Here is an 18,978-nt window from a genome sequence, read left to right as displayed (position 1 = left end):
CACAAGCAATGATAAAACCTGCAGTGCAGTAACAAGGAGTGAAAGCTCTGTGTGGCTTATAAGGCTTATTAACATTCCTCTCCAATTGAAGCTGGGAGAATAACAAATATTGAATGTGACTTTTAAATACAGTAACTGTGATATTCCCATTTGAGGACTGGCAGCTTGCTGTAAATGAGTGGAACAGCAGTGTGTCGTAATGTGGATTGATACTCTCATAATAACTGTGCTCGACTAAGCAGGCTTTCAAAAAAAAGCCCCTTCAGCTATCTGTCGTGCTCTTTTTATTTCTCTTTCATTTTTCGTACTAATGCAAATTTGATTGCGTGGCAGGCCAGCTCAAAGCACAACCGGTCCTACTTTTCTTGTGGACTGACACACTGATATGCATGGTTGTGAATGACTATACATAATGAGTTTTACCGTATAAGCATGATCATTGCTTTATATTTTTGCATATTGTTTACAGTGTCACTTTATTCTAAACTTTTGTTGAACACACAACTGTGGTTCATTGTAAAATAAACAGCCAACTACCAACCTTTTCCAACAATAAAGGCTTATTTAATCTCAGTTTCAAAAGTCATGCATTGATTTGAAAAGTGTTTAATCTACTTTTGGACAACAACATAAAAACAATTCAATATTTCAGACTAAAGGCACTGAGACAATCAACAACTTTTATCATCAGCCCCTTTCACCCTGCAACAAAGCTCAAAGACATGTTTTACTTCTCAGTCTAAATCATGTCCTTTAGAAAGACCTTTTCAACATGAAGGAAGCACAAAACCCCAAACATCCTTGTAACAATAAACAAAACATATGCCACTAGTCAATTAACCTGCTAATTCAAAACCAGATTGAACACTTGTTTTTTTAAATAGGTGGAAAGAAATGGAAAGTGAAAAATCCACATACCCATAGATTGAGAACATTGATCGCGCTCTGAGCTCTCTATACTCCTTTGTTCCTTTTTCTTACATTTTCCAAGATTGTCTATGAATTATTCTACCTGAAACTACATGTTCTGTTGCAGTATTAACCATGTCCTCCTTGCAAACAAATCATTGATCAAACTATATGTACAATACCTGCACTCACAAAACACAGAGTATACAAGTACAATGCTGAACATCTGAGTTGTAGCTAACACCTCCCACCACATATCCTCATTTATTCCTTCTCTTGACAGCCCAGCTCCCAGCTCGACAAAACTCCTTCCTTTTACAGCAGGAAAATGGTTGTCTGCACCATCTCATCAGCTGTGCGTCCACACAAGACAACATTTTCTCCACCCTATCCTGAACACGGCAAACTCCCATCTATCCTCCCAGACACATTTGCCCAGTGTGACAATGGCTTCAGAACAGCCCCACGTGGGAGGAGACACCATTCGTTAAAATCTGCCCATGACGGATCATACATCAACCACCCTGAGGAGCTAACTTCCAGGAGGCCTTGCCTGTTCCTGGCTGTCCAGCTACCTATCTGGATGGCTGAGTGACGACATCAAGGAGATTTAGTGCCGAGTGATACTCAGTGGGCCTGGTTGTGACAATCCCGGTAGATAGGAAACTGTAATTACAGCTGGGTGGGAGGCTTGCTGGGAGTCTGGAGCCTTGCAGAGATTCGATGTCATAAGGCCAATAGATTCCTTGGTGTTTGGAACAAATGGTCGCTTAAGTTGTCTGAGCAGAAAAAAGAACTATAGAGTTGGGCAAATTTGACTTCAAAGAAGGTGATTTACTGTTTTAGCTTTTTTCTTAGTGACATAATTCTACCCAGATGGGAATATTAAGACTTTAAATTCACATTCTGACTTATGCATGAGCTATTCAACATTAATAACACTTCAGCAAAGCCTATTTCACTTCAACTGACTATGCTAATAAACTTGGATGCCTATATAATTTCTGCAGCATATGAATATTTCAAATTCTCTCATGGTATTAACAATCTGCTTTAAGGATCCACATAGTAATGTTTATAGACCAAGAAGTGGATGGCACAGGGGGGAAACAATGGACATATTAATGCAAGACATACCCTAAGAAGATATTTCCTTGAGCCCTTCAGTGACTCATTCATAATATCTGCAGGATTTAATTAGGGTCAACACAGGCAATAAAGTGCCCACCTGACCTACAGTAACATAGAAATTTACAGCAGGGTCTGCACAGCCTCTGGTGATGTCTGCACCATCATCCATTTCTAAGTCTTCTTGCTTCATCTTTATTTTCCGCCATCTCCCTGCTTCACCCGACAACTCTGTCATTCTGCTGCTCCCTCTTCCTTTAACCTTTCAAGCCACAATCTCACTTTCTCCCACTCTCTCTATAAATATCTGTCTGTCTTTTCCCCCTCTCCCGCTTGCTTTTGAAGAGAACAGGGGAATCTTCCATCCCCCGTGGATGTGAACACCCACTCAAGGTTAGGAGTACTGCAGCTGCAGGAGCTAACAGACCAGGGTTTCTACTGTCATACAGGACTAATTGAAGACATTAGTACCATCCACAGCATTAAAGGCACATCCTGTCAAACACAAACTCACTTATCTGCTAATAAAACTGAAGTCAAATTGAATTTCACAGTCTATAAGGCTCACATACAATATGATATTTCAATCTCCCCCCTCTTTTCCAAAAATAATACGAAACACAATTAAAGTTTTATATCCTATTTAGCTGAGCGAAAAACACAGCCTGTATTCTTATCCCTGTCAAAGCGAGAAACAACAATGCAGTCATTTTATGCATCAACCTTTTATGATTTCCTCATTTCTTTTGGAGGTCCAAATGGATTGCGCGCTTCGCAGAACTATACATAGACACGCTTTCAGCTCTCCCTCCTGGCAGCCAACACAAACAAACACACAACCGTATTACAGCACATAATATCACGCCCCTGCCATCCCAGCATCCAAATGCATTGAATTTCTGCTTATTCTGCTTGTAAGTCTCACACGATAAGAATGTCTGCAAAGGGTTTAAGTATAAAATGTGAATGCAAGATAACACAGTAGATACAAAATTCAATATTCCTCCTCTTTATGTTTTTTTTCTTAATGCTGTCTGATGTGGATATTAAAATGAGGTCAGCCAGGCCTGACGAAGAAATTACATGATTTAATGGCACCCCAGGGGAAGTTTAAATATAGCTCTGCATTACAACTGGCCTCCAACAGCACAGCATGACGTGAGTTCATCCATAAACACTTAAATCCTGGATGGTATTAGAGTGATCAAATACTACATGTTAGTAAAGACCTGTCCATCTGCTTAGGGCAACATATTTGCTTAAAATCAAGTATTTCATTATAGGGAAAACATGGGTGGGGTGTAGGATGTGGCAACTGGGTTGTGTGTGTATGATTATAGGCTGAGGTGCTGTCCCCTGCACTGCCACTAGGTGGAGGGACAACCCATATCTCTTGTAGGCTAATCATCAAAACCATAAGTTTGAGCACCCTCAACTCTACAAAGTGTTTTATGATCACACAAAACCTTGTTTTTAATTTCATAAATATCCAGACAGAAATAAATCCATGAGGTACATGAATTCACAAGAAAAAAAACATTAGTTAAGCTAGCAAAAATGTGAATATATAAATCTATGAAAAACATGCAAGCAGATCAAATATGGATTCATCATGTATTTAAGAGAACCACTTTTACATCACATTCACATGAAAGCAATGTAGATGGAGACATCCCACTGGGCGCTGTGGGCAGCTTATTCCCTATATACACTGTTTCACAATTCATCTGTATTCAAGGTGAGAAATCTCTTTCATGGAGGTTTCAAAATAATTTGCCTAACACATCTTAAAAAGGGGAACTGCATCTAATGATCTTAAATGCAGAGAAGAGAAGTCAGGGCGAGACATACTGAGATCAATCCTGTTAGGAAATTAAAACATCAATCAATATCAAACAGGAAGCAAATAAAATGAAGTCCAATCTTCAGTCACGCTGAAAAACATGAAAGATGCTTGCTGGAGTGTAAAATTGAGAATTTCCCCCTGGAGATGAGCCTAATTTTGTGATCCTCCTTAAGCACTGATCAACTATAGTTAAACTCACAATGAAAGTGTGTTCAACAGCAGGATAAAGTTTGAGTAAAAGTTCAATGCTGCAAACTTCAAGAGCAAATCGGAATTGCCTAAATGTGCAAACTGCACAGAAGAATTTAAAAAAAAATAACATTTGTGAAGCCAAAATGAACAGTGCCATCCAGATTGACATAGCTAATGAAGCCTGACAGATGTAGGTTACATCTGGTCCCACTGGTAGAAAGCAATCCTGTAGCGAAGGCAGGGAGGCACCAGCCGCTGTGACAGCTCCATTCAGGACTCCAAGCTGAGCTAAGAGGAGGTGAGGGCTGAGGATACCTTTAATTTACTAAGACTGCGGTATGCTACCCTCCATTCAATCATTCTCTCTGTAACAGTTGGATGCAAGCCGACTACTCCGGATTCACAATGTGTCTTTTTCTCTCTGCTTCACTCAAACTGCAATACCCATGATCTCCCAGCAGTCTTGTCAGCCTTCCTAGTTTACCCTCATGCAAGTGTCAGCCGGCGCTTCCCCCTCCCTCCCTGACAAGTGGTCTTGAGTTATTAGACAACACCAACCCTCATCAGTTAGCGCGAAGTGAGGGCAGCTCTGAAGTGATGGCGGATGACATGTGTCATCCCACAGGGCCTGGGTGTTTTCAGCCAAAACATCACACGATGCATTCAAAGGCCTGATTCTACAAGCTTTGCAATTCAAATGAAGACTTAAAAACTCTAGACACATGTCAAAGAGACAGCACAATTTCCGATTGTGGTGGGTTGGAAAACGAGGAAATGATGTCTGTCAAGTGGTGAATGGTTGTGAAGGATAGAGTCCCCTACCTATAGTGATAAATGATTTGTGTTAAAATGACATGGAGGTAGAGGATTTTAAGACAGGCTGTAAAATGTCCATCTGGCAGTTCTTCAATCAAATGTGCTCCTTGTCCAAACACACACCGGCAGAATAGCCCAACAGAAAGTATATGGAGAGTGTATAGCAGATACTGTCAATTAAAATGTTTCCTTCTCCTTGGCATAATGTTCAGACATGCACATGCATTCCAAACTCCAGTTTCTCCTTAATGTTATTGTGTGCTTCTCATATTCTGCCTGTGCACGCCCACTAACAGACAAGCCCTCCAAAACAGCAACAAGCCGGTGTCAATATGTAAAGACATACCCTTATTACATTTACAGTCACAATACCGTGCACATTTCAACTTACTGTGTACCCACAATCTAAGTGCACCACAAGACCACTGAGTGGGCGTTGACCTTTTACTAACAAACAATCTCTTTGTGTTTGCCGAAGGGAAATCTCAACAATGCAGGCGGGCAACAAAGTGTCAACAGCCTGCATACAGAAGTAAGTTTACAAGGCAATTTTGATTTGACCTATGCCAATAACACCTCGTCTGATTTATGACACTTCAGTTAATCATCAACCAGGAAGACTAACTGCAGTGATGGCAAATTTTAGCACACCTTCCTGCTCTAAATGTCTGTGTGCTCTGCAAACAATGCCAGAGTGGCTGTAGGGGGTATGGAGTGTATCATTAGGCTGAGCTCGATTGTTACACATTAGTGCTTAAAGCTGGAACCTGAGGCGCAATCTATCTGGCAGCATGTAGTCAATAAAATGTTCTCATTACTTACTGTACATTTAGGCCAGCAGTCCAGCACAGTTTGCATGAGTTCAAGCCCCCAAGATAGCATCTGCCTTCCCGAGGGTGCCTTGAGCCAGACTGAGACACTCTCTCAGCTCCAGATGTTGCTGATCCTGACCTGTGAATGCATAAAAGCAAGTTCAGTATCAAGAGCAAGGACTGCATTACATTACTGCATATTATCATACACCTCAATTTTCAGCAAATCTGTGTTAAATTATATGTTTTTAGCCTTGGATGTATTTGTATATTATCTAGATGCTAGTGCATATTTTTAGAAAAAACTGTAGTATAACTGAGAGGATTATTATTTCTTTGTAATCAGATTATTGTGAGCATAAAATCATGCACACTGCTGATAATGCATTTTGGTGTGTACTCCTACCGAGTCACTGGAGTGGCCATTCTCAAAGATAAGATAAAGCTACGATAGATGACATCAGCAAACAATCACAAGTGCAACAACCACGTTTTCTATACTCTACAACCATGTATTATTGACCTAAAAGGTGAACAAATGATACTACAAACTTTTATCTCAGTAAAAGTACAAATATCTCTGTGTAAATACTCAGTTACACATTAAATATCTGTTTTCATGTTTCATTTCATGTTTGCAAAATGTACTTCAAGTACAAAAGTAAAAGTATTTGTTATGTTATAATTTCTATATCTAAATATAATAATATTTTATTAGTAAATCTGATGCATTAGTTAGAGGAGATCATTCTTACAACACATCATATGTCATTAGATCATCATCTGTTGTTTGATATTAGAAATAACAACTGATTAAAGCTGAATGTAGTTTAGTAGAGAGTGCAATTGGCTCTAAAATGCATTATATTAGAAGTATAAAGTAGCATAACAGTAAGTGAAGTTTTTCAAGTGTAGTAGTCAACGCTCTGTTTAAGTGCTGTAATTAAGTAAATGCACTTAGTTACTAATAGAAAAGCTTGAATGCCTTTACAAGAGAACTGGTAATAAAATATATTCAAAGTTGTTTTTTTTTTAATTTAATTCTAAAACTCAAATCAGTATAGTAATAGCAAGTTTTGCAAGTTTTGTTTGGGAATAAAATTAAAAAAAAGGAGAAGGAAAGTTGGTACATCTGCAGGATGTCGTAGTGCAATAATAACTGAAGTGTGACTTTTTTTTTTTTTTGGAGAAGCCCTTAACACAAGCGATGTTCAAACAGCAACAATTCACGAGAGGCTGAACCGAGGCAACAAAAGGAGGAAGTCACCTTTGTAAGTTCAGTAAAGCACACCGGTGGTTACACTACCTGACAGTCAAACAGAGACAGACAGTCGCTGCTGCGCTTTGAGGAATATGGCAAGAACTGAGGCCAACGGCAACTTGAAACCACTTTTGAACCAAAATGGACTAAAATGCGAGGACATCAACATAAATGGCTATCACAACAAGAGAGAGGTATGTCTGTCAGCGGCTGGATTTCCTTACAAAAAGACTTGTGTGCGCCAAGTTATGTCGTGCACCTGCTTTATTAGGGTTCCTGTATGAAGTCAGGTTGGATTTGTTTCTACAATTTTCTTGTAGATAGTCTTGAAACTGAGCAAATGTTATTTATGGGTCTCTTTACCTGAGACGACCTCTGTGACGTGGGCAGACGCAGGCTGCTCACCTACTGTATTTACACACCACAAAATCACATTAATACAACACTCGTAAAAGCTATTTACGTCATTGTGTGTTTTTTAACCTCTTATAGCAGCTCTTCGGTGGCTGCTACTAGTTGTGTCGTGTTATTTAGGCTAACTTAAAGAATATTAAAACCTAACAATTTAAATTGCCCTCTGTCGCTGTTTTTATAAGGTACTGGTTAGTTCCTCTCAAAACTTGCGTGTAAACAGCAATAAATTAACGAACGACCCCGCCCTGAAACTCTTGCAAAAGCAGGTTTCTTTTGCCTGCAGGCTGGGTCTACAAGGTGCAAGAGGTGCACTCACTGTGTGCTTTGGTGCTCACACGCTGTTTGTATACGATGTAAACCTGAAGTGAAACTGTGCATAATTATGAACGGTGTGATACCGATGGGTTTAAACGCAGGTGGTTAGTCTTTGCTTTTCAAGTCACCTGGTTTGAGGTTAAAGACTTTTTTCTAAATGAAAAATTTCCATGTAACTTAGGCTACAAGCTGTAATTTAGAAATTTACCATAACGACACTTGTGACTGTTTTACTTAGTCTAAGAATTTAACTTTTCATCTATACATTTTTTAAAATACTTTTAATGCCTGACAGTAAAGTCATGGATTTACCTTGGACCGTTAGCATCCCAGCATCATTTTTTACGTGAAAGCTAGCATTAACAAGTGTGTTTTAAAACCCAAGACAGCCACGTTAACTTTACGTTAAACAACACTCACCGCTGCTCAAAGACATTTCCACAATTCTCCTTTCGGTACAAATGGTTAAAATATATATTTATAGTCCGTCCCGAGCACAAAAACAACGTTAAAACTCGATATCCAAATCTGCGCGTGCTTCACCAAACACCAGAGTGACAGCCGGAAGTGGCGTATCTCCATGAAGGTGTCACACTAAATATTACCAAAATTACAACACGGGTTCCTTTTATCAAGGCCTATATTATTTACATTTTCCTCAGTATTAAAGTTTTAATATTTTTCGTTAGAGTCATTCAAAATAAAACTTCACTTCTTTCTGCCACCTTTGGTTGAGGAAAGAGTCTTTGTACAGGTTGCATCTTTTCAATAGGTGGTTTAAATAGTATTTACTTTCACAATTAAAGTATGTAAAGTACAGTCTCTGATACTTAACAGGGTTTTTGTTTTTATTTGGGGATGTTTTTTAACCATTTTAACAGCTTGCTTATGCTGGTTTACACAGTGATTTGTTTACCAAAGACTTGCAACACTTGTTAAATGTTATTTAAAAATATAATGACTTTTAGAAAAGGGACAGCATTTTGAGCCCAAATTGGCTCTTCATCAGGCCCAGTGGTATCATTTCTGCTGGTTTACAGAACCAAAATTATCCCTCACTACAGAGTATTTTATTATTTGAATAACAATGTAAAATTGTGATGTTTTCTATCTTTTATTTAGTATAACACTGAATATTTGGGTTATTATGGGTTCAAGCCCACTGGCTGAGCCCTTCCATGTGGAGTTTGGATGATGTTCTCCCCGTGTTAGCATGGGTTTCCTCCAGTCTCTCCTGCTGCTTCTTCCCACAGTCTAAAGACATGCAGCTTAGGTTAATTGTTGACTCTAGTCAATGTAAGCATTTGTTTTCTGTCTCTTTGTGTCATCCCTGTAAATGACTGGTGACCTGTCAAGACCAGCCCACCAAAGGCTCCAGTCCAGCCCACTGGACGACTCTTTGCACACCTAAGATTGATGCACTTGTTAAAGCCAAGAATTGCCAGGCTTCAGGATCAAGTTATTGAGTAGCCTACTCCATGAAAAATGCAACTTTAGAGGCTTTTCCACCTGACCAGAATATAGTTTTCCAAAAATGCTGCTTTATAGAACCAAAAACTATCCATTACTGCAAATTATTGTCTTATTTGAATAACAAAAATTGTGTTTTTCCATCTTTTATTTAGTGTAACACTGAATATGTGGGTGGCAGTGGGGTACAGTGGTGCACTGTCACCTCACAGCAGGAGTGGTCATATTTGAAGATATTGAGCAATGTGCAAAATGATGTCCATCAGCAGCTTCAGAAACAAAAGAATCTAACAGACTTCTATCTTAAAACAATATTGCTGGTCTCATATTACCAAGGCATTGTCACAACTTTTGGCAGTTTTGGCAGCATCTGACACCCCTGCTGTGAAGGATAAGTGGTTACAGATAATGGATGGAACAGATGGACTGAATAATATGTGTTAGTCTGTAAGTGCAGCAGTAGGCCGTTGCCTCTCCTCCTCCTCTCCTCTCCCAACCCCTTTGTTTGAAATCGAGCCACTTTTATTCAAACGGTATTGTTCTCTCTTGTCTTGTCTGCAATGTAAGAGAGATTATGTGGGTCTCTTGTTGTATAGAAAAATGGCCCAGGGACTGGTGTCGCCTGCAGGCAGCAGAAGCAAGAGTCCTTTGAACAGGCCCCCATGTACGTTGCTGTCATGACATACCTGGGCTTTGGCATTGTCACGCTGTTTGGCTACCTCAGAGATTTCCTCAGAGCTGTGGGCTTAGAGAAGTGCCACCTTGCCCAGGAAAGACAGGAACAGAAGGTATGTAAAATCAGCACAAACATGGGCAAATTGCAAGCATACACACACACACTCTCGACACACACATGCGCCCAGATAGTTGGAATAGTGGGGCATGCATGCCTTGGGTGTCAACACATTTTGTTTCCCCCTAATTATTTCAAATTTTGCTCTTAAGCTCCCTCTCTGCCTCCTTCCTTCATGTTCCTCTGCACTATAATGTTGCCATGGGTGAGACAGGACACCACAGAGAATATCTGTTGAAGACCTAATTAAATCTCAGAGGACTCAAGTTCTTTCTTCGTTACGGTGCTTTAGATCCCAGATAAGGCTTGAACACTGCCACATGAGAGCCATTGTATTACCATAGATTTGATTTCTTGAATCCAAAAAAAACCACACTTACCGTAAGATAAGTTGGTGTGATTTGTTTCGTGTGGCTCATATTAAAAAAAGCTATAACCTTATAAAAACAAATGCTGTGGGCATGTTTTGTCATTATTTTGAGAAGGCGGTATGTCCATAGGCAGAGACAATAAAGCAGTCTCTCTGAGGAATAACTGGGCAGTTTGCTCCCTGTGTTTGACAACAAGCATATACAGTATGAAGAAAAAGAAAGAAGAGCTTTACTATATGTGGGCACTGCAGTAGCTGTTGCTTCAGTGGATCAGATGTACAGAGGGGGATAATGAAGGCAAGAGTTCAAATAATCTTGGTAAATAGCATTGTCAGGGGATCAGTGTGTATGAAAGCATACAGTATGTGTAAAGGCTACAGTGGTGTAGAGCCAACTCTCCAAGCAGGGTAAAAACTGAAAAGTTGATTTGAATGTTTATGAGGTAATAATAAAAGTCACCTGCCGCAAGTACAAAGGTAGACACAATCAAATGAACACCTGTGTGGGCGTCAAGAGTTAGAGCATTACACACAAATCACAGGGGCGGGTAAGAAATAGTATTTGGTAACAAAACTAAAGCAAATATTCTAAGTCTACTCTTCATCTCAAATTGGTTCAACATTGTAAAGATTTGTTTTTCTTTTTCATTCTGTAGCTAAAAGCCACCACTACTTACAACTATGAAACTGCTGTAATTCACCTCAACAACAGCAATCTTTTCTTAATATTTAGTTGTGACATGGATTGTTTGTTTTATTCTAATGCTTGGATAGCTTTCAGTGTACTTCATATTTGAGTAGTTTGTTTTTTCTTGTATTTTTCCATCACTCTGTTACATCCTCCTGGTACTGGCTTACTGTGAAGTTCTTGAGGATGTTTCTCTCTGCTCTCAGGATTTCATACCTCTTTATCAAGATTTCGAAAACTTTTACACACGAAATCTTTACATGAGGGTACGAGACAACTGGAACCGTCCCATATGCAGCCTGCCAGGACCTGTCTTTGACTTGATGGAGAGGGTGTCTGATGACTACAACTGGACATTCAGGTACTACAATACAGTCATCTGTGATAGACATACTGTGGTATAGTATACTAGATATATTCCATACACACTGCTACATATGTTTGTTTTTTTTCATCTTAAAGGGTAATTAAGGTATACCTGGACCCAATATTCCCATGTTTTTGTGTTTAAGTGACTAATGAAGACAACATTTTTTTTTTTTTTTTTTTTTTAAATTGTAAGTGGGTGATTGTGTGCTGTCAATTTATGTCCACTAAAAGTGCTTGTCTGGGCCTCTGACAAGCTCAGATTGTGATTATAAGTGTCTGACAATATTATGGAAAGGGCTTCACAGAGATAGACCTTTTTATTGAAGAGTTGCCCTGAAATTGCTATTGCCAAACCCACCAGATTACATTAAATAAATGTTACTTTTATTACCGTAAAACACACATGATTTAAAGTCAACAGAAACAAAATAAAACTCACCAAAACAGTCTTGGTTCATCTATTGGAGGCTCAATTATTGGAGTTTGGTGGGTTTGTGGATAGTGATTTTAGGGCTGCTTCTGGTTTAAATAAAATAAGCTTACTTTTTAAAAAAAGAATTCTGTGTCCGTAGGGTCCTTTTGATAATGTTGTCAGATACTTAGAATAATAATTTGAGCGTGTCAGTGGCAAAAACAAGCACTTTTAGGCGATGTCAAATGACAATACATAAATGCTAGTGAGTGCACTGCAAAAATGGCCTGTCAAATTTAAGGCCAAACACCCTAGATTTAAGCATACTTGAACTTAAAAGAAGCAAATTTGGTTGCCAGTGCAGTAAGCAAATTTTGCTTGTTAAGATGTCTTAAAACCAGTAAAACTGTGTGACTCTCATTATAGCCCATAAAATCTTGAAATAAGATCAAAAACACTAATTTCAAGCAATTTATTTAAGCCTAGTTGGACATACTAGTGCATAAAATAAGGTTTCTATAGACCTGAAGTGGATGTTTCCAGACTTGTCTCCTGTATCTAGTTAAAAATAACTCAGAAAAAGACAAAGATGCTTAACAAGACCAGGCAAGTGATATTTATTTGAATTAAGTCAAATGATCTTTCCTAGTCAGAACTAGATAATCCATTTATACTTAAAACAAGACTAACTAGATTTTTTAAATCTAAATATAAGATTATTACACTTGGTTAGATCGGCAGTTTTTGCAGTGTGGTATCATTGCAGCCTGTTTTGCTGCAGTCAACTGCAGTGCTCCTGCTCAAAAGTTTAACAGTTTCAAAGAATGGTGTTTCCATTTTCTTAACTTAGCAACAGAAGTGCCATGGGAAAAGAGGGCCCAATGTGAAAAATAACAAAGACAGTCCAGAAAAGTGTTGTTGAATACAACAATTTCTTTTCTAGTAACTACACAACCAAGAATTAATTGGCTCGATCAAGCTCCTCTTCTATGAGCGTTGTGGACATTACAGAGCTGTCGAGATAACTCTTCACCATCGTCTGTTGTGAAGACCACATTTTATTGTGGGATATCTATGTCCAGTGTTTGCACACTGTAATGCTTTACCAGAAATACGCAATTTGCATACTATTGGCTCCAAAATGTAATATATTGTTTAAGGTACTAAAAAGCATGTTAGTGTGGAATTTTGGATGCAGCCCATCTTTCATCAGCAAGGATATGTCAGTCTTGTATTCTTGGATACCGCTGAGATGCCTCTGTGTTGCACAGCAGGGTCAGGGAATATATTATGAATAGGAATATGAACAGAGCCATGGGGAGGGGATGTGACATTATGAATCAGGAAAGAGGGGTAGGCGCGGTGGATTACATGTTTTAAGAGGTTTAATGTGACTGGAAAAAGGAGAAATGGAGCAGTCAGCTTGTCTCCTGTGGTGAAGTGTGGTGATAGGGTAAAGAGACATGAGGAAGGGTTTGTAGTGGTGTGCAGGTTTACATGTGCCATCAGAGGAAGTAGGTCAGTTGATGAAATGGAGCAGTTCTCCTAAAATACTGATAAAACTCTGATGCTGATGTACAGTGAGGCTGTGCACTCTTGACATGTGAACTTAAATCAACTTGCATATTGCAAGTATTCCTTCCATTTTTCCCAGTTTATTCTCTATGGAGTTGCATGTGTATTTACATGCACATTATAGTATGGTATAATGAGTTGTGAATATTTGATTATATACAAAAAAAAATGTCCAAGGAAATAGGAATAACAAATGCTGGTACACATGCAGCCACTACTGTTTACCTTATATAAACAGTGTTATAATTGCTCCTCATGATCTGAACTCACTGACAAAGAAACAAGTTTATGATAAGCAATTATTTTTAATTGAATTTTGATTACTTTTTAGAATATGTAATTAATTCTCTCAATGCTTGGATAAGAAAAAAACAAACTACAAGGCCATAGAATGTGATACCAAATGTTTACATGCTTGCAGGTTAACCGGGAGGACAATACACAATGTCATCAACATGGGCTCTTACAACTACCTCGGTTTTGCTGAGAACAACGCTGATTTCCTGAAAACAGTGGCAGACAAAACACGCCAGTTTGGGGTGGGAGTTTGCAGCACAAGGCAGGAAATAGGTGAGTCTGTGGTCAATGTGCAGTTGTACATATGCAAAATGTGTGGCACCTGTGTCCTTAAAGGGACAGTTCACCTCAAAATAAAAAATATATATTTTTCCTTTTACCTGTAGTGCTATTTATCATTTTAGGTTTTTTTGGTGTGAGTTGCAGAGTGCTGAAGATATCGGCTGTAGCGATGGCTGTCTTCTTTCCAATATAATGGTGTCACTCTGTCATCAACTATCCTCTAGATGTCACTCATCTTGTGGTGCTTAAAGTACCAAAAACTTAATCTTAAAAACTCAACAGCAAAGTCTATTCCAGAAATCATCATCCAGTTTACTCAAGAAAATCCACAGACCTTATTGTGAGCAGTTTCACGGAGGACCTATTTTATTTCTACCAAACTTCACCTGCTAACTGTATCAATGAGCAGAAAGAAGCATGCATCTACTCATAGACGAGAGGCTTGTGCTTGTGACAGCAGAAGATGTAAACATTCATGGCATCCTCTTCAGCTGAGCTGTCATGTTGGCTATCTCAGTGGTGTGAGCAAGCAGTAGATGCAAGCTTCCGTCTGCATGGTGATATGGTTGGCAGGTGTGGTTCGGGAGAGGAAAATAGTTCCTACATGGAACTGCTCACAACAAGGTCTGTGGATTATCAGAATCAGAATCAGAAATACTTTGTGATCCCCAGAGGAAATTGTGATATGTTGCAATTGCTCTAATGTCTCGCAAAGAAATTTTTAGGACAGTATAAATATAAATAAATATGAAAATAAAGTTTCTTAAATATAGAAAAAGGTGTATTATGCTACAATTTATAACACAATATAACATAAATTGATATAAGATTATGTACAATATGTGTATCATGTTAAATATCTCTCAAGTGTGGTGTTCATAAAAGGAAATCATGATACTGAAAAGAAAATTGCTCAGTTGAATAATTGCACACATTAATATTATGGCAGTTGAATTATTACATGGATTATTGGACAGTTAGGACAGCGTTGCACAGAATTATTGTACTTTTAAACCACTATTGCACAGCTGAAAGATCATAAATAAATTATGGAATTAGAACCACTGACGGGTGAATTAAGTCCAAGTGCCAGTTTATCGACTGGCACTGGACTTCAGTGCCCGACACTCTTAGGGGGGAGTTGAAAAGTTTCATAGCCACAAGCAGGAAAGACTTCCTGTGCCGCTCTATGGTGCATCTCTGGGGAATGAGGTTAGCACTGAATGTGCTCCCGTGTTTGACCGGCACATCATGGAGGGTGTGCGAGACATCGTCCAAGATGACACGAAACATAGACAGCATCCTCCTCTCTGACACTGCCTCCAGCTCCACCCCCACAATGGTACTAGCCTGCAGTTAAGTTTGTTGAGTTTGTTGGCATCCGTTACTCTCAACCTGCTGTCTTAGCACACAACAGCAAACAGGAGAGCATTGGCCTCTACAGACTCATGAACATCCTCAGCACTGTGCAGCAGATCCTGAAGGACCTCCTCAGAAACTAGAGACGGATCTGGCCCTTGTGGTAGAGGACTTCAGTGACCTTAGCCCAGTCAAGTTTATCAAGTTATTATCTTGAGAAATCGGGTCCTAAATTCTGGAAATAAAAATGTCTGCTGAGTTTTTCAAATGTAGTTTTGGGGGGTGCTTTAACCACCACAAGCAGGTTGCTATCTAGGTCCATTACACTCTAGAGAAGGCAGAAATCAGCTGACGGCTGATATCTCCAGCACTCAGCAACTCACACCAAAACAATCAAGACTGATTATTAGCAATACAGGTTAAAGGAAAATATGTTGTTTTTTTTATTTTGGGCTGAACTGCCCCTTTAAGATAGTTTCAACAAGGGTAATTAAGGGCATTTAATCTCATGTGAAAAAGGTCCGCTTCATAATTCAGGTTAAAAGAGCATATGGCTGCTTCTCTTTTAAATCATCCTACAGTGCTTTACATTCCCTACATGCATCTATTTTAAAGTCCCCAGCAGATCCTGATGGCACTGAATAGGTTGAGTATCAAACTGGAAATAAAACTCCATCTCCCTCATCACATATGCCATCATTTATAATCTTTCTTGTGAGTTATACTGCCCGCGTGTTTAATTATCTTTCAGTGACTGCAGTGTAAAATGAATTATTCAACCTTTGTTGAATTATGTACCATTTGGGCATAAGCTGAGATCATTACATAGTTGTCCATGCTGAGGAGTTGGGGGAAATTATATCATAGTGGAGTGCAACATTATGAAACACCCTGGACATTAGGCAGGATGCAAAAGGAATATATGTGATGGAAGTGTTAGAACAGCAAGGATAAGAAAGTGGGATCTATAGCTTCAGAGGAATTTTGAATGACGTTTTATCCTCTGAACTTTTACCTGGCTTCTGATGTTTAAGTGCCTGCAAGTGCCAGGATCTCATGTTCAGGCAGAGCAATTTTGCAGCAGTGAAATCTGATGATCATCATTCAGGTGTGTGTTTAATGGTCAAAACCTTATGGAGCTCACCGAACAGGCCACTCAAAGTTTGCTTGAGAAAAGTAGTTCCTTTTCTCTCTGTCAATGATGTTTAGTTTATGGCACTTACTGACACCCCTGTGCTGTGTATCTACTGAGAGCAGGCTTGCAGAAGGTGAGCTGACATACAAGCTCAGAGCGGCTGCGTAGTGTTTCATGATATCAGCAGTTTGACAAGAACAGAGAAAACCAGAGGAATTAAAGGGCATGTGATCATTACTTATACGTTGGTTTGTCAGAGTGCACATGTACGCACACACACATGCACGCACGCTCACACACACATACACAAACACACACACACACACACACACACACACACAAACACACTCTTCCACACCATCCATTATTCATCTATGTGATTTATTTATATGTTTATTTCTCTTTTAAAATGGGACTGTTTTTCTCTGGGTTTGTAATCCATGTTTCAGCTGGCTCACTGAGAGGGTTAAGGAATAACAAGCATTTCTCCCATGAGACCTTATTAGGCATCAATTATTAAAGACCCAAGTATCTCTGTAGTAGCAGTGACGCTATCACCAGCGTTTTAGTTCACATGCAGCGATTTGTATTGGCGATACACAGGATGTGTTTCTATTGAATCTACCGGCACTCGGTTTATTTAAAAATGATGATGATTTAAGGAATATCTCAGTCTTCTCTTGCCTTTGACATCCTCTCAAGGTTTAAGTGAAAATGTTTTTGATGCAAGGTTCTTTTTCACAATGTTTCATCTCATCCCTTCTTCTACGTTATCTGATATTAAATTCTTTTAGAAACTGCGGTTCAATTTCAGGCTTTTCGGTCAACTGCTAGTGATGATTTCTACGCAATGTCAAGTTCAGTTCAAAAGTTACAAGAAATTCCAAATAATTCCCCTTATAATACTAATTACTGCATAGAGGGTGAGTTTTCTTTATTTTATTGAATAGGCATGTTAAAGTACATACAAAGTGCTCTGAAAGCACACCCTGTGAGTAAACTGCAATGTCAAACATTCATGGATTTGTATTAATGGATAGCTCACTCATTGCTTTTCCTACAATCATTAACACACAGTATATTAGATAATGATGTCATGCATTCAAATGAATGACAAATTACCAAGACATACTAAGTGCAGCTGCCAAGTACATAATAGTAAGTATTTTAGCACAATGTGTACACCAATATACTAATGTACAGTAATAGGGCTGGCTTTTTTGTGTGTGTACATATTAAAAACGAAGCCATAAATGTTGTACTTGTCTGCTGAGACTCCAGTCGAGGTTAATGATAGAAATGATTAACTCTTCCAGGCATGCCTTTTTTTTAACTTGCCTGGTTGTAAAGCCTTTGATGTGGAGATGTGGAAACACAATCTTTATTGTCTCTCTACAATAATGCTGCCAACCTTGGCAATTGTTATATAGTTTTGTTTTTTTTATGGTTGTGATGGTAGGAAGGTGACCTTGGTAATTCAGAGGACAGGGGACTAAGCTTAATGAGATGCATGTGTATCAAGAGCTAACTCAAGTCAGCAAAGTGAGTGGGATCTAATAAGGACTCTACGCTGTCTCTTACCTGAAGAGTATCCAGACCTCAGGCAGCCTTATGAGGTTAGCATATCAATAAGGAGGCAGGGCAACTCTATGAAGCCACGGCTGAGTAAAATGTTCTATACAGAGAGCAAATGCCGATGCAGTCTGATCAAAAAAGCTGCACATGCCAGCGGGGGCTGTGAGCCTGAGTGGTTCAGGAAATGTTTGAATTGATTTGACTGGGATCACCATAAAGGCAGAGCTGCTTCACTGTATTACGATTTTATACACATCACTCCATTTTTCAACACTTCCTAAAACATTCAGTCTGTTTGAACTTTTTGATGGTTGCTCTCTGTGGTTACTGATTGTTATTGATTGTGATTAATGATAAGTATCCTATATGAAATTCATTCACTATTTTCTTAAGGATTGCCTCAATGGCATTAAAATATCTCAAAACCTGGCTTCATTATTATTTACACTGATGGTAACTAATTTTGCAAAGTACTGCATATAAATGTTTGTTTATACTGACAGTTTTACTGTGTTTTTGTTGTGATGTCAGCAAGTGTCTTTACAATAGTTTTATACATTATTATTAAAACACTCATTAACAGTAAGAAGTTTCACAGTAAGGAGTTTCACTTCTAATGAGTTAGAAGGCGACCCTTGCGAAAACAAGCGGTTATGGACAATGAATGAATGAATGGAAAATAAAAACATTACATTTATAGTGCACAGCTATAGATGTACACAATAAAGGCTAACTGTTACCCATGAATCCTTGTGTAATCATGTGAACTATCTAATGCTAAATCTCTTTGCGGCTCATATCCATAACGGCGAGATGAGCATTTACTTACTATTCCAACATACTGGTCAATTAACTGTATTATTTTTCCAAGCATATAGATATTCTGTGAGCCCCAATGGATCCTATTGTAACTTCTCGAGTAAGAGAATCTGACACACCATCCGCCTCAGAAACCACTGA

General features: G+C 38.8%; 1 protein-coding gene across 1 annotated transcript in view; it reads left to right on the top strand.

Moving 5' to 3' along the window:
• The first annotated feature begins 6,951 nt into the window (after positions 1 to 6,951).
• sptlc3 (serine palmitoyltransferase, long chain base subunit 3) overlaps positions 6,952 to 18,978 on the top strand; it is a 29,048-nt gene continuing 17,021 nt past the window's right edge. The window contains exons 1-4 of the mRNA XM_042502199.1: positions 6,952 to 7,158; positions 9,760 to 9,951; positions 11,221 to 11,375; positions 13,792 to 13,940. Of these exons, the coding sequence (XP_042358133.1) occupies positions 7,057 to 7,158; positions 9,760 to 9,951; positions 11,221 to 11,375; positions 13,792 to 13,940 (598 nt within the window). The 5' untranslated portion in view covers positions 6,952 to 7,056. The remainder of the gene's footprint in view (positions 7,159 to 9,759; positions 9,952 to 11,220; positions 11,376 to 13,791; positions 13,941 to 18,978) is intronic.

The sequence above is a fragment of the Plectropomus leopardus genome, chromosome 15 (genome assembly GCF_008729295.1).
Source record: "Plectropomus leopardus isolate mb chromosome 15, YSFRI_Pleo_2.0, whole genome shotgun sequence".
NCBI lineage: Eukaryota > Metazoa > Chordata > Actinopteri > Perciformes > Serranidae > Plectropomus > Plectropomus leopardus.
The sequence above is the reverse complement of the archived record's forward strand: the minus strand, read 5'-3'. Positions and strand labels throughout refer to the sequence as shown.